Raw genomic sequence first — 14397 nt, forward strand, 5'->3', positions numbered from 1 at the left:
CATCACTGAAAGTAGAGTTTCCTTCCATCTCTCACCTACACCTTCCTAATGTTTTTCTTGCCCTGGCATTGGTGTTTCTGAGCTGAGCTGGATTAAAAAAAAAACCCCAACCAAAAAAACAAAAACCCCAAACCAAAAAAACAAAACAACTGAAAGCAGTAGTTTCTGCAAGTGTTGTTTTCAGACAGATTGGTTTCTTCACCTAGCTCAGCAGGTGACCGCACGAGTGACGGTGCTGGCACGAGGGAAGTGGTGGAAACCTACAGGAAAGGGGGATTTGACAGAACCCTCTGGCAGCAGCCTACATCTGTGCCAGCTTAATGTCATCATTATGGGGCTGTAATTTGACAAGATAACTCATTTTTATGAGGCCTAGTACTGGCTATGGCCACATGCTGTGAGAGGCTCATCTGATATAATTTAACTGCATTGGTTCAGATTTGTTAAAAGGATATTTGATGGCTTAACTTTGTACTGACAGGTCTTTAGTCAGTACAGGTACAGCTTGTCCTTTAGCAGCCACCCTAAAGCTAGCGTAAGCTTCATCTCCAGCTCTTCTAGTCCTGTCTCGCACCGTTCAGTGACTCAGCCATGTGCAGGTCCTCTACCTGCAGGTAAAAGGCAGGCTGCGATGTGAGAAGAGATCCTTGGGATGCAGGCACATTGTGCAGGGGGAACACCTGCCCTCCTCTTACGGACCTGTGGATACCCTGCCTTCCCCTCATTGTCTGCGTGTGGCATTGTGCCCCTTGCCTCACCAAAAGAAACAAAAGCCCAGCTTGGATTCCCACACACTGTAATGAGGTAAATTAAAGTGCAGTTTCTAAATTATGGTTGGTCATCAATTGATAGGCTCTTAAAATCTTGCTGATTTGTGCGTTGTTTAAACACACCTTTCTTTGCTCTGACCTTTGCACCAGAGAGATCGCTTTGGTTTCATAGTGCCCAAGGTAGTACATCAAAACAGTATCAGGAATGAGAAATATAATCAGAATAGCTCGTATGATTTCCTATAGGAAACACAACGTAACTTTTCATTGCAGTAATATTTTCTGTTTTAAGGGTAAAAAAGACTAAGACATTAAATACCTAAGACATTATACAAATGTAAGTAATTGAAAACATTATGTACTAATTAAAATCTCCAAGCATCTGTCCAGTGACCCAAATTCTGCCTGCCTTCTCCTTTCAGAGAAAGGTACTTGTTCTCCTTTGAGGTAAAAGCTAAGAAAAAGACTGTGTGTGTTTGAACTTCTTACTGTGAATGGTACATATGAGAACAAACTAAAACATGATCTTTTTTTCTCCCAGTAAGTAGGAGCTGCTTATGAAAGTTTATGGGAAACTTCATGAGCTTCATGCTGTAAAAGCTGGTATTTGGCACTTTGTACTTCAAATCAGAAAACAGCCTATGAAGATGTATAGTATTAAAATTTGTGTGATGTGTCCCAGTGTTTTGTATTTTGGGCCTTGCTTGAACTTTTGAAGTGATTGCTTGAGAAAGTTTTATCATCCTGTATTAGGGAGTGTAAGGGAGACATTTGCTTACATGTTTTCACTCACTGTCCATTTGCTGAATTATTTGATAGATTTCACTAAACTCAGACCTCAGTATAGGTTGTTATAATTTCTCTTAATTGTAAATATATGTATATATTTAATCTCTGACATTCAACTTCGGTATAAATTCAGTTTTTGTTGTATACTTTTGAAGAAGTTGCTAAGTGAGATCTAGTTAGTTAGCAGGTGAGAGTTAGCACCTAGCAGTTAGCTGGAGTGAAAAATGCGTCTGGAGCCAGACTGTCAGTCAGTACATCTGCACAGGGCCATGCCAGCGAGAAGTGGGGCAGGGGACAGGATGACAAAGCACCCTGCATAAGCAACCTTATATGACAGTCTTTTCAAAGTGTTCCCTATGAATGCCAGGATTCCTGCTGGGAAACAGGTTACTGGGCTGTGCGGAGTGGTAGCTTTCTTGGGGCACACACATCTCCTCTGCAGTGTGCTCAGACCTTAGCCCAGCACCAGCATGACCCCATCAGGTAGCTGTGTAGCTGCATTCATGTGGGTTTGAGCCTAGGCTGAGAAATCTTTCGTTCAACCTGGCTTGGTCTTCTGTTTCCTGTTTCTTTTTTTCCCCTGTGTGTGGTATAGTGTTGACACAGGTGCACAACCGCTGATTCTGGATGAGGTTGGTGCCTTGTGTACTGTGCTCTGTTATGTTAATCTCCTGGAGGTTTTTGTACCCCTATTTTTTTCTCACCCTCCAAGTCTTCTTACATGGGTATTTTTGTATAAAAATGTAACTCAACTTTGATCCAAGGGAGCTTCAATTGCATAAAGGGTTATTTCTCCAAGTAGGTTATCTTGCACAAATCACTAGTAAGAGATGCTGTTCTTATTAAAAAGAAGAATCAAGGTCACATCTGCATATGCTGTTTTGTTTTTATCTTCATTTTATTTGCAACCTTTCTTATAGGTAAGGCTGTAGATAATCTTAGTGCCTGTACATGCAAACATTTTTTACGTGGGTGTATTGGTAAATACCTTTATGTATACTGACTTGTGTAATTTTGTGTACAGCTATAGCTGTAATTCAGTTTGCTGGCTAGGAACACTCTTAAGTTTCTGGCTAGCAGTGTTGCTCTAGGCAACAATTTTTGATATAAACCCCCCTTTTATTGCACTACTATAAATTTCTTTCTACAATTCTGATTTCCTTTAATTAAGACTAGAAGTTCTTCTCTGTCTGTATGGATTTCTTTCCTTCCATTCTATAATACATATATTATGTAAGTATATATGGTTGTATATGAATAGATGATCTGGAATTCTATGGGTTTCATTTCTGCTTTCTGTGGAGTGATGGTTTCATCCCATCTGAGCACACATGTAATATTCTAGGTATACATATTAACTTCTTCCTTAAGATTTGTTTATTTTCCTTTCATTTTGTTTTATTCAACTTGCAAATGAGGATTGGGAGGTAGAAGCTTTTTGTTATGATATGCAACATCATCTATTAATGAATATCTCTGAAATAATGTGGGATTCTTACACTCAGGATAGTGTAGGACTGCTTAAAACCTATAAAAATTGTAAAAGTTTTCTAGTGTCCATCAGATGTCCCACAATATTATGTGATCTTTGTAAAAAAAAAAAAAAAAAAAATTTTTAAGAATATTTGGGAAATTGTAATTCTAGAAATGAAAAGTAACTGGACAATTTCTCATTTTACACACTGTTGTTCCAATAATTATAAAGGCTGTTCATGTGTCACTTTCATGCAAAACTTTGAAGGTGACTTATTCAAGTAAGTTATTCTATTATACCACCACACGGTCGACATAAGAAACTAATCTCTGTTTCTGTTTAAGTTGACATTATCTTACTTATGTAGGACTCTGGGATTGCTGAACATGTTTTGTACTTATCCTTAATTTAATTTTTTTAGATGCATTCCCCATTTTTTAATTGAAAGATATGTTTATGCCAATATATTCTTTATATCATTACTGTATGATTTTCTGTATGATTTTAAGAATTTTTACTCACCTGTAGTCTAAGTTATAGCAAGATTCTTCTGAGGACTGATGAAAGTTATGTGAGTCAAAATATTAGTATGAAGTTAGATTTTTTTTTTTTTTTTTTACTTAAGTTGGAAAATTAAAAACATTCAGGGCAACATACCCTAAAAGCATAAGATGCAGCTTATAGTGAGGGAACTGTAGTATTTTAAAGCTTTGATTTTTATTGTTAACTGTTACTCTGGTTCTGTGGCTTGTTCTGAGCTAGCCAGAGATGATCCTTTGTCCCATTTCAAGCTGCTACTGTCACAAGAAGCTGTTGCTGGTACTTTAAACAAGGAAATTACTTAAAATAACTCCTGAAGTGCCATGTCATCTTCAAGAGAAGGACATTCATTTATTGATATGTAAGATGCCTTGTGTGTGGCCTCATCAGCTCTGGAGGTGCAGAGCATGTGTTTCCCAGGCTTTCCTCCTGATCCAAGAGTACGTTGTATCCCTCACTGATAGTTGTTCACCAGGGTGGTCTGTCAAACAGGAGCTTGGCAATTTTACCTCAGGAAGTCCACCATCACCTTAGTGGTTTTCAAGCTGTATGAGTCCATGTGCCATCCAGTCTGCTTCCAACTGGTTGCTGTCTGAGAAGGGTGGGAGAGTACTGCTTGCAGTGAGGGGTCATGAGACAATCAGCTGTGCCAGGCTACTGAAAGGACATCTATATCTATTTAGTTTCTTAAGGAGAAGGCTTGTGACCCTTACAAGCAGAAGAGGGTATTGCTTTGTCTTTTTCCATTACCAAGGATCCCTCGTGCCACAGATTTTGCTTTCTCAGAAGCATCTGCTTTGCAGGGTTATCAGCAAGTTGCTGCTGCTAGGCACGCGGGAGTTTGCCGGCTCCTTATCTGTCTGAGTGAGCTCTCCATAAAACTGAGGAAATTGTTAAGGAGATATGAGCAAGATGTCTTGCATGTTCCTTCTGCTAGATACATGAAGGGCTGCCTGCCGCTGTTTCTCTGGCTTGATAGTTTGGAAGAAAGGCAAGGTGGCTGGCATATCCACTGCGGCAGGCTCACGTTTGGATAACTGCTGGATAGATGCGACTCTGTACACCCTGGTTCCCTTAAAGGATGCCTTGCAGGTGTTTTCCTAATGACCTCTAGGGTTAAATGGGATTAAGGAAAAACTAATGACAAGGGCTTTTCCAGGTCCTTTGTACAGTTCTGGGAATCCAAGTCTTCTGCTGTGTCAAGTTGAACAAGCAATACAAGGGAAAAAGTGGTGGCGTTGGTTTTTTTTGTGGGAAGTGGCTAAACTACTCAAAGGGTGACTGTGTTACTTTGGATATCTGCTGGTGACCTCCAGTGGAAGAAAGCCTAGCTGTTGGCTGGAGGTGCAGTGCTGAGGTGATGCTGATGTCCTTTCCATGGATGTAGACCCATCACTGTTTCTGAACAAAGAATTATTCTCTGCTGTGGCCACAGAGAGTGGTGATTTGCACTGGGCTGGTGGCATTCTTCAATTGTGCATCTAGTTGGCTCTGCTCAGTGTTATCACACAGTCCTCTTGACAGTCCTGGTAGCTGGAGTTTTCCCATGTAGTGTGTCCTAGTAAACAGAGATACCTTTCCCTTTCCCCTGAATTGGACTGCAGGTACAACAGGCTGGCTGCCTTACTGCTTGTGCTCTCTTTGGAGGGGTCTGCCTGTGATGATGGCTCTGGAGATCCCAGGGTCTGGCACAGGGTTGTTTTTGGGGTGTAGATGTAGGCTGCTCCGAGAAGGGTGCTCAAAGTGCAGTGTCTGCCTCTTGTGAGTTACTGTGAAGGGTGGGGTGGCCTGGAGGTGTTGTCCTTGGGGGCATCCCCCTCCGGTGCTCCGAGGTTGCGCTGGTGTGAAGCCTGTGTGAACAGAGAAGGAATTGGAGCCAAAGAGCGTTACTTTGGTTGGCACTCTTGGGGAAGAGGTGGCTTCAGTGTATTACGTCACTGTTTAAAACAATAGCATGTATACTTGGTAATAAAAGTCATATTTATTCTGAGAGGGCATTGTACAAGTAATTCTAACTGATTTACTTCCAAGTGAGGTGTCATGAAACAGCGAAGAAGGGAAAATGAGGTCAGTTGCCTAGAGGGCACAGTCAACAAAAATATCCCTAAATTCCTTACTTTCAAAGAGGGAGGAGATCTGAGCACCTCCAGTGAAAACACCTGACAAGGGTGGCAGAAGCTGTAAAGTATATAGAAAATTGAGAAAATAGTACAATTTGGGTATACGGGTATTTGTCTTTCTTTGAAGGTCTTCTTTTCATCTTTATGTTAAAATGTGTTGTAAATTTCCTGTTAGTTTCTACTTCCCTTGCCATTGCTCTGTTGACTTACATTGTAGGTTTTAAACCCCTTTGATGCTGACAAGTGTATGATTCCATATCTGTGTCAATCTGTCAGCACTGTATAGTCTTTGTAAACGTAAGACTTTGTCCCAGGTGCCTTATTTTGGCAAAGGAATTATTCTTTTATCGTCTGAGATAGAATTGGGTACTTATACAATCAAATATTTCTTGTCTCCAAAGAAACTTAAGATTGCAAGTGTGCATTTTCAGTGCAGAAAATATTAAGAAGGCATTTACTTTTAATACCTCTGGTAGGAAGGGGCTCAACTGCGTCACCCTGCCTGAGCTCAAAGGATGTATTTGTCACCCGGCTCAGGCCCAGAGATCTTCAGTCCCTTCATTGCCTCCCCAAAACTGTTGGTATGTGCTGGTTCCCTAATTTTTAGGGTGTGTTAGGGGAGTGCCTCAGAGCTGGAAAGCCAGCAGGGACCTGCCTGGCGTGGCGAGTTGACATGAGGGTTGGGGATGGGGCAGAGTAGTCAGACAGTGCAGCCTGGGAGCTGGGAGTGAAGGACTTCTGGGGTGCCCTGCAGCTTCTGCTCTGGTGTCCCTCACACGTTGTTCCCTTCGCTGTCTAGAAACATCTCTGCTCTGTGCACCCAGGTCAGGCCCGTTCAGGCTGTGATTCTTTCCTCCCTCCCCTTCCCACCAAATTGTAGGCTTAGGTCACTGTCATAATGTGATGTTTTCAAATTAATTAAAATGGAGTTTTCGTATGTGACTTAATATTGCATGCAGCAAATGTTTTTTTTTTCCCCTGTGTACATATGATACTGTATAAAAACATATGGTATTAATTTGTAGAAGATGGGTCTCATAATGGGAGGTACAGATGTCTAGCTTGGGGAGCTTGGTCCCATAAATAAAAATCATGGATAGTAATACTTCAGAGTGCATAACATTGCTCTTGTTCTGTACGTGGTGTGTGCACATATGGCAAAAGAAAATAGGAATTTTTATTTATAAAAGCGTCTGCCTATGGATTGTGCCTTATTTCAGGTTTGATGTGTTATATGCCAAGCACTGTATTTCGTTTTCCTTGATTATTATTGGGGTCTGTAATCATAGCTACTTAGTGTTATGAGTAAGTGCTGGTTTTACCCTGTTTACACAAAGGAATACGTCTAAAGTTGAAGTCAGCAATTTAACCTCTAGATACATGGGGAAAGTTAAAAGAGTACAATGTCATTTTTATTTGCATTTTTTGCTGGCAGTTAACCCTCCACTGAAGTGTTTTGTTTGGGAATGCAGTGTAAGAGTTATGGCTAATATTAGTCATGCAATAATTTTAAAAAGACAGATTGATGTTACTTTATATAACTGATTGACATTTTCCAAAATAGACTGATACCTTTTTAGAACAATAATCATGGAGAACATTATCAGCTGCAAAACCATAGGTGGCACCTATATGTTGATTTAGAAACTGGTATCTCGCATGTTTTTAACATGCTGGTAAAGAAGGGGGTGTTCGTTAGAAAGGAAAACAGAGGATTTTTCTGAATAATTTCTATTAAGAATTATCATCTAAATCATTTATACATCTAAAAGGTGACAGGTTTTTTTTACTTACTACCAGCATTTAATGTTTAAATCCCAGAATTCTCACAGTCCCTGCCTGCATCCTCTTTTTGATGAGTGTAATTTAAACTAAAGTTGGTAAGAGCTCTTTTGGTCTTCTGTTTCTGTACTTCTGGAAACAATTTTTTTCTCACTTTACTAGCAGCACATTTTTTTTCAGCTGCAGAGCAAGCGGTGACTGTCAGCCTTCCCTTTCTGACCAGTCTTGAACATTTCCTCTTGCCTGCTTAAAACATCAGAACAGTCTTCCATGACTGTGTAAGTTTTGATGAACTCGCTGCCCATGTACCCACATGGAAAGGAGACTGCTTACGCCAAAAAAGAATGAGGTCTAAGAATAAAGAACAAAAGCATGTAATGCTGTTAGTGGAAATCAGAAACAAGGATTACATGTATAAAATTGTGATCAACTAATAATAAAATACATATGGGATGTTTTTTTAGGGTTTGTTTTTAATTTTGAACAGTTGCTCCTATTAAATGATTGGTATTTAATTTGCATGTTTTGTTTACTTTTTCTTATTTTCCAGTGTTTGGTTTTTTTCTGGTTTTCCCCCTATTGTTTGGTTTGTATTATATTCTCTTTGTTTTTCCCCTCTCCTGGAACAAAACAAAACCCCTTTTAAATCCTTACCATTGAAGTTTGTGTTGGTTTTTTTTATTTTATTCAAGTCCTGATGCTCAGACCTTGTGGACAGGTGGCACAGTAGTGAACACTACGGTAGGCTAGCTTCCAAACTTGCACATGAACTCATCTGTATATTCAGATCGGTAGCTGTACATCTGTATACTTAATTTGTAAGTGAAGGGACATACCTATGCGTGCAAGTACCAGTAAAGCTTTGCAGGGAGCTTTGTTGAAAAAAATACATGTTTTTATCTCTTTTCTGCTGATGTTCAGAAAACAGAAGTGGTAGCGAAGGGAGAGAGGGAAGGAGAGAATCTGTGGTCCCGAGTTGCTTCCTGCTTGCTTGGTTGTCTACTGACATTTAAAAACTACCAGAAATACAAGGAGGGGAGGGAATATATTAATGTAATTCTGTTTTATTTAGTGGGGTTCCTGCTGGGTCGTAGGACACCATGCCTTTGGAAGTGCTTGTTAGCGTATGTAATAGAGAGGACTGCAGACAGTTCAGTCATTACGCCCCAGGAACTGGTATTTCCCAGGACTATTTGCTTAGAAGAAGGAATTTGGTAGGAAAGGAGACGTTGCAAAGGCTCACGGCTTTAGCAGTTGCCCTCGAAGATAAAAAGTAAGAATTGTGACTGGGTGCCCTTTTCAGTCTCTTTTCTTTTGCTGAGGTGACAATGGAATTTGCTGCTGCCCTCTTTGTGGGGTGGGTCTGTGGGGAGGGCCTGTGAAGCAAACAGCTGGATCAGGGCAGAGCTGCATTGCCCTCCGTCTCTGCCATGGCACACTCTGCCTGGCTTCTACTAGAGGAGGTCCTCAAAAGCAGGTTTGCCTCACGTGCGGAGACACATGCAACGACATTGCGTTAGCTCCTCTGAGAGAAGGTGAAATCCCAGCACCCACCTTCGAAGCTGGTTGCAAACACCTCCTTCCTCATGCTGAGCCCGAACTAAACCCAGATGGTCCGTCCCTTGCAGTATCCTTGAGGCCTCCCTCTCTCCTACCCCCTTGCCTTCAAGGATGCTTCTTAACAGCATCCTCTCTGACAGTTTGCTTCTGAACAGACCTGTATCCCTCAGTATGCTTGAGTGCTGGCCCACCTTGCGCAGTGCTGCTCTCCTCAGCCCTTTCTGCTTCTTCCTTGCCCTCCCTCGTCCAGCTTCTGCGAAAGCACCCTTATCTACTTTGTCTTACTGGGTCTTTGTTAGTGGTTTGTTTGGACAATGAAAACGTCTTTAGACTCCTGCATGGATTTCCTTGCCTGCTGTTTGGGAATGCTCAAATTGTTTTACGATTTATTCTGAATGTAAGGATTACACTGTAATAAATTGACTATGAATGCGTGCCAATTTCCTTCAAGCATAAACAAAATTACTGAATTGTGCTGTAGGCCTTATATTTGCAAGTAACAGGGTTATAGGTCTACCTAATAGGTCCTTTAACATGGTAAGAGCTAATGTTCTTAGAGAGCTAATTGCTTTTAGAGGCACAGAAGTGACTCCAATATAATTTCATGGCTGTAACTGTGCTTTACTAGATGGTCCTGGTATTTCCCAGGATAGCTTAAATCGGGCTTTGTGGCCATGCTTATTTTTTTCCACTGTGAAAAGAAAAATAAATTATTTAAATCTTTCCTCTCTGTGCCTCTCAATAATGGAATTACAAATACTGTATCTATTTCACTTCCTGGTTTATTCTCTTTGATATTTGTGGAGCCTGAAGTAATCTCACACAGGCTTTATTCTCTTCTTTGGGAGAAGATTAGTTCCAGTGGTTCTCTTAGAAGATTACAGAAAAGGTGTACTTTTAAAATGTGTATGATGTGTTCAAATATTTTCCCAATAAGCAGCATGAGGGTTGTTACAGAGAACATATTTTGCATACGTTTCTGTAATTGATATGAATTGTAGGGAATGAAAAAAATCAAAATTGCAGAGGAAAACCTCTGTGTCCATATGAAGCCAGGTAATACAGAATGCATTTGGAAGGAGTGAGAAAGGCAGATCAACTGACCAAGGGTCAGAGCCAAACGTGTGACAAAGGAGATTCGAGTGAGGCCATTCCTTTCCTTATTTTCCTAGCTGTGGGCAATATGTTTTCTTTAAAACTAGAGCTTTAAACACAATTAGGGTTGTATGTAAGGAAAATATACTGGGTGTCTGTTGAGTTTGGAGACTGACTTCTGTTGTCGCTCGGTGGGACCTGAGGTTCTGTAAGCAATTCCAGCTCTTCCGAAAGTCTGCACGAGTTGCAAACCTGCTTTTAACGTGATGCCACTTGTGTGATTGTACCTATACAGGTCACCCGGGTTCCCTTGTCCCCTCGTTCTCCCCTCTGTTGGATTTTGCACTCCCAGGAATAGCTGTTTCTCTTTCTAAAATGTATGCTTTTGAACCAGGAATTTCTATGTGTGGGCAAAAAATAGGAATGTGTCTTCAAAGCCTTTGAGAGTCTTCATTCAAGTTGTATGAGAATTAAAAGGGTCAGAATGGCAGGACCTGAGACAAAAAGGTATACTTCATATTGTCAATACAGAAGTAAAACCCAAACTGATTTCTTCTGATACTTCTCAGTTTAGCTAATTGTTATAATTCTATTGCAAGTCTGATAATGTGTGATGTTCTATTTAAAGCTCCGAATCTGAGTCCATGAGACTCACCTTTCTCTAAAAGAAATAAGCAGGCTTCTGTATTTTATTGTTGGAGAATGAAGATAAAAGCATGCACTGAGTTGAACAACTCAGACGCTGGAATGCAGCAGTCCCTCCAAAACCAAGGAAACACAACTGGTGCAGTCATTTTGTGGGGGACAGGCTTCCTGGCTGCAATCATCAATCCTGAATTCTTTCTCGGTTTGTGTGGAGTGGAACAAGATCGTGTTTATTCTGAAACAGCCTGGGATGGCATATCGAATAACTCTTTTTGCAAATGTTCAATAGTATATATGTTATGGTTCTAACACTTTTTTTGATAATAAATCATTTCACATCATCAATCATACACAGAGGCCAATGATCTATACCATCATTTTAGATAAGGTGTGTATGTGTATCAGTTTACCATAATTATAATTTATCTAATAGGAAGTAGAAAATAGGTAGAGTCTAAATGGCTGTGTAGGAACATGAGGTCCTATTAAAGGAAATGTCATGAAATATTTTAATCTTCTTAGAAGTGCTGCATATAGTTCAGGCAGATTAAGTTTTGGCATCATATCTGTAATCTCCCATTTCTGGTGCAGTGGATTAGAATATTAAGTGTAATAGTTTGTGTCATTGCCATAATTTCCTTCCTGTTTTCTTCAGTTACAGGTTGGGGTTGGGAAAGGAGGAGGGTCATGTTCACCAAGGTAAAAAAATCTTATGCAAATAGTAATGAGGATGTGGCTGGAAGCAGTACAGTGTGTATGTGTGTGTATATATATATATATATATATACACTTTTTACACTTATATGTATACTTTTTAGACTTACAGTCCGGCAGCCCTAACTTTTGCCTGCTTTGCATTTATTATTCATGGAGGGGTTTAAAATGCCAGTTTGTGGGGTTTTCTGGGTTTTGTTTTTTCTGGTTGTTTTTTTGTGGGTTGTTTTTTTGTTTTTTTTTTAATCTCCAGAGCAGTTTTGAGCAGGTATTAACAGCGGCTGATGGTATTACAAAAAATCCTAAGAGACCTGATTCTCTTTGCTCAGCCTTTTTTATGCTCATTTAGAAAGTGAGTACTGTTTTATATCCTCTCTGCAATCACTTTGTACTCTGTCTTTGGAAGGAGAACAGAGCTTTGCCTCAGTTCCTACTCCTCTGGCTTTTCTTTGGAGCTTAAGGCGGATTTGGGCAAGTTTGATTGCAACTGACATTCAAAATGTCCCATAAGGTCACAGAGCAGCCAAAATAAAACTCTAAGTTGGGAGGGGAGGGGTGCTAACTTTGGTCAGTTCACCAAAAATACTGGAAATTATGTTGATTCATTACTGTTATCTTTGCATGTACTGTATGACACTCTTGAAAAGTCTGAGTTGCAGGAGAGTTTGCAGTCAGTCATGGAAAGAATAAAGTATAGAAAAGGTAGAAAGGAAAGGATGCAGTTGTTGCAATGAGTAACAAGATTTAGGAGCTAGAATGAAAAGCAGAAGTACAAGCCCAGACTGAAGTTTCTCTAATGCCTTCTAAAAGTTACAAAGCACTTTGAAAGGGGTGAGAAATATTTTTACATTTTTCTGGAGACCAAATGTCCAGACTTGGGTCTTGGTAGGTACTGCTCAGGGGTTACCTGCTGCTTGTGAAAGACAGTGATATTGGCTCCTGTTTGACAGGAGGTTTTAGCTATCAATGAAATAGAAAGAATCTTCTTAATATGTTAAACCATATAAAAAGATGAAGACATTCACATTTAAAAAAAATAATTTAACTTCAGTTAGGTAGTGTCACTGTGGCTTTATGCAAAATCCAGTTACTTTAGGACAACCTGCTTTGATGGGCACATCAATTACAATTCGATATTTTTTAACAGAAGACTTCGAAAGATGCTCAAAGCTGCACTGCAAAATGCTGGATACTGTGCAAAGGGGTAGTGTGACAGAAAGAAATTTCTTAAACATTAGGTTGAAACCATTAGAATAAGTGATATAGTAATAAAAATTCTTGATTTAACACATCCTTGGAATCAAGGCCTTGCATTATCTTCGTGTCTGATCTTTGGGATGCAGCTTTGCCTAGAAACTGTGAAAGATCAGGATGCCCTTCTGTAGGCGCTGTGGCTATAGGAAGGTCTGGCAATCACTTCCCAGGCCAGTGTCCCAGCCGAGAACAGGGAGCTCAAGCCAGGCAACTGCTACAGCCATTAGATTAGAGCTTTCTTGGTTAATTCAGTTAAGAAGTCTTAGCACCTTGCAGTGCTACTTGGCTTTTTGAAAGGAGGGGGGAGGGATGGGGGGAGCTTTGGGCTTAGGAGCTTTACTTATTCCCACACTTCTGTAGCTCAGCCTTCAGGTTGAGAAAGGGGACAGGAGACCACATTGTTTCTTTCTCCTTATCTTTTTAGTTGTTTAGATTTGAAAAGTCCTGTATTTATATTTAAGAGCACAGCATCTCATGGATGTGATTGCATAGTAAATAGTTTTCAAAATGGGCTGCAGTACCTATAGGCATTTTTTAGTTGTTTAAATCTAGTTAGATGTTGTACAAACTTAAAATTACTTACTCGAATTACTGCTTAACTTTGTAACTCCTATGTCAAGAAGATAATTCTGTTTTGAGGGTGCTACTCTATTTATAGCTGCAGTGCTGGAGTCTGTCACAAACCCACAACAGCAGAGCTTCCTTTTATCTGCCTTGCAGTTGCTATGGGTCAGATCTCGATCTTTAATGCTCTGTGGTCCAATGGTGAAAGACTCCAGACATCTGAGAATTGTTCTTGTTTCTGCCACTGATTTGCACCATGAATTTGGACGCCATGCTTCACCTCTCTGGGAAATATCCACCCCCTTTTTTTTTTGTCCCCTCTTACAGCCTTTGTGTATCTTGTTTCTCAGGTTGTTAACACACCTAACCATGTGTTGGTGTGATGCTCAGAGTCAGTGAGCCCCAGTATCAGCTGAGGTATGGCTGCAATAATACTACTAATAGCTTTTATGTAAATGGCCAAACATACACTGGCTTTGGGAGTGATAACTCCCTTTGCACGGGCATTTCAGGAGCTGCTGCTGCAATGTAGCTGTAGTCGGGTATGTTTTTGTCATTTTATATAACTCTGGAAGTAACGTGTTAGTTTATTGGGGTGCCAGAGAGTGTATCTGTAGGGGCTGCAGTGCTCAGGACATTGCGGGTACAAGAACCCCAATAGCAATGGTTAATGGCCAGGATTACTTAAAGAAGCTTGTAAGGCCAAGCATACGAGGATTGTATTTTCAGTGTACAGCTTAAGGAGGTATAATAGTCCAGTTTGACAAGTAATTATATCACTTGATAATGCAGTGCTTTTTTGCACTGTTCTCAGTGCTGGAAATTGGCTGATACAAACAAATGTTTGTGAAACTTCTAGTCTTGTAGAACATTGAATTGGCTTTCAGTTTGGAACCTGTTTAAAGACAATGTTTAAGACTCCCCATCGGCTTTGTTAGGCAGCTGTGGAAAAGGACCATATCTGTTTAACCCCAAAGAGTTGAATCCTAATTGAGGTTAAACCCAGTAATTAATCAGATGGCCTCTTCCCTTGTTCCACTCGTGACAGTTTTTATTCAGGAAAGACCCAGACCTGAATATTGATTTCCAA

At 40.3% G+C, this 14397-nt stretch overlaps 1 protein-coding gene across 1 annotated transcript in view; it reads left to right on the top strand.

Moving 5' to 3' along the window:
* Nucleotides 1-749: 749 nt before the first annotated feature.
* Nucleotides 750-14397, top strand: part of ARHGAP18 (Rho GTPase activating protein 18) — a 57338-nt gene continuing 43690 nt past the window's right edge. The window contains exon 1 of the mRNA XM_010574710.1: nt 750-804. Coding sequence (XP_010573012.1) covers nt 800-804 — 5 coding nt within the window. The 5' untranslated portion in view covers nt 750-799. The remainder of the gene's footprint in view (nt 805-14397) is intronic.

This window comes from Haliaeetus leucocephalus, unplaced genomic scaffold (assembly GCF_000737465.1).
Source record: "Haliaeetus leucocephalus isolate CR32 unplaced genomic scaffold, Haliaeetus_leucocephalus-4.0 Scaffold450, whole genome shotgun sequence".
Taxonomy (NCBI): domain Eukaryota; kingdom Metazoa; phylum Chordata; class Aves; order Accipitriformes; family Accipitridae; genus Haliaeetus; species Haliaeetus leucocephalus.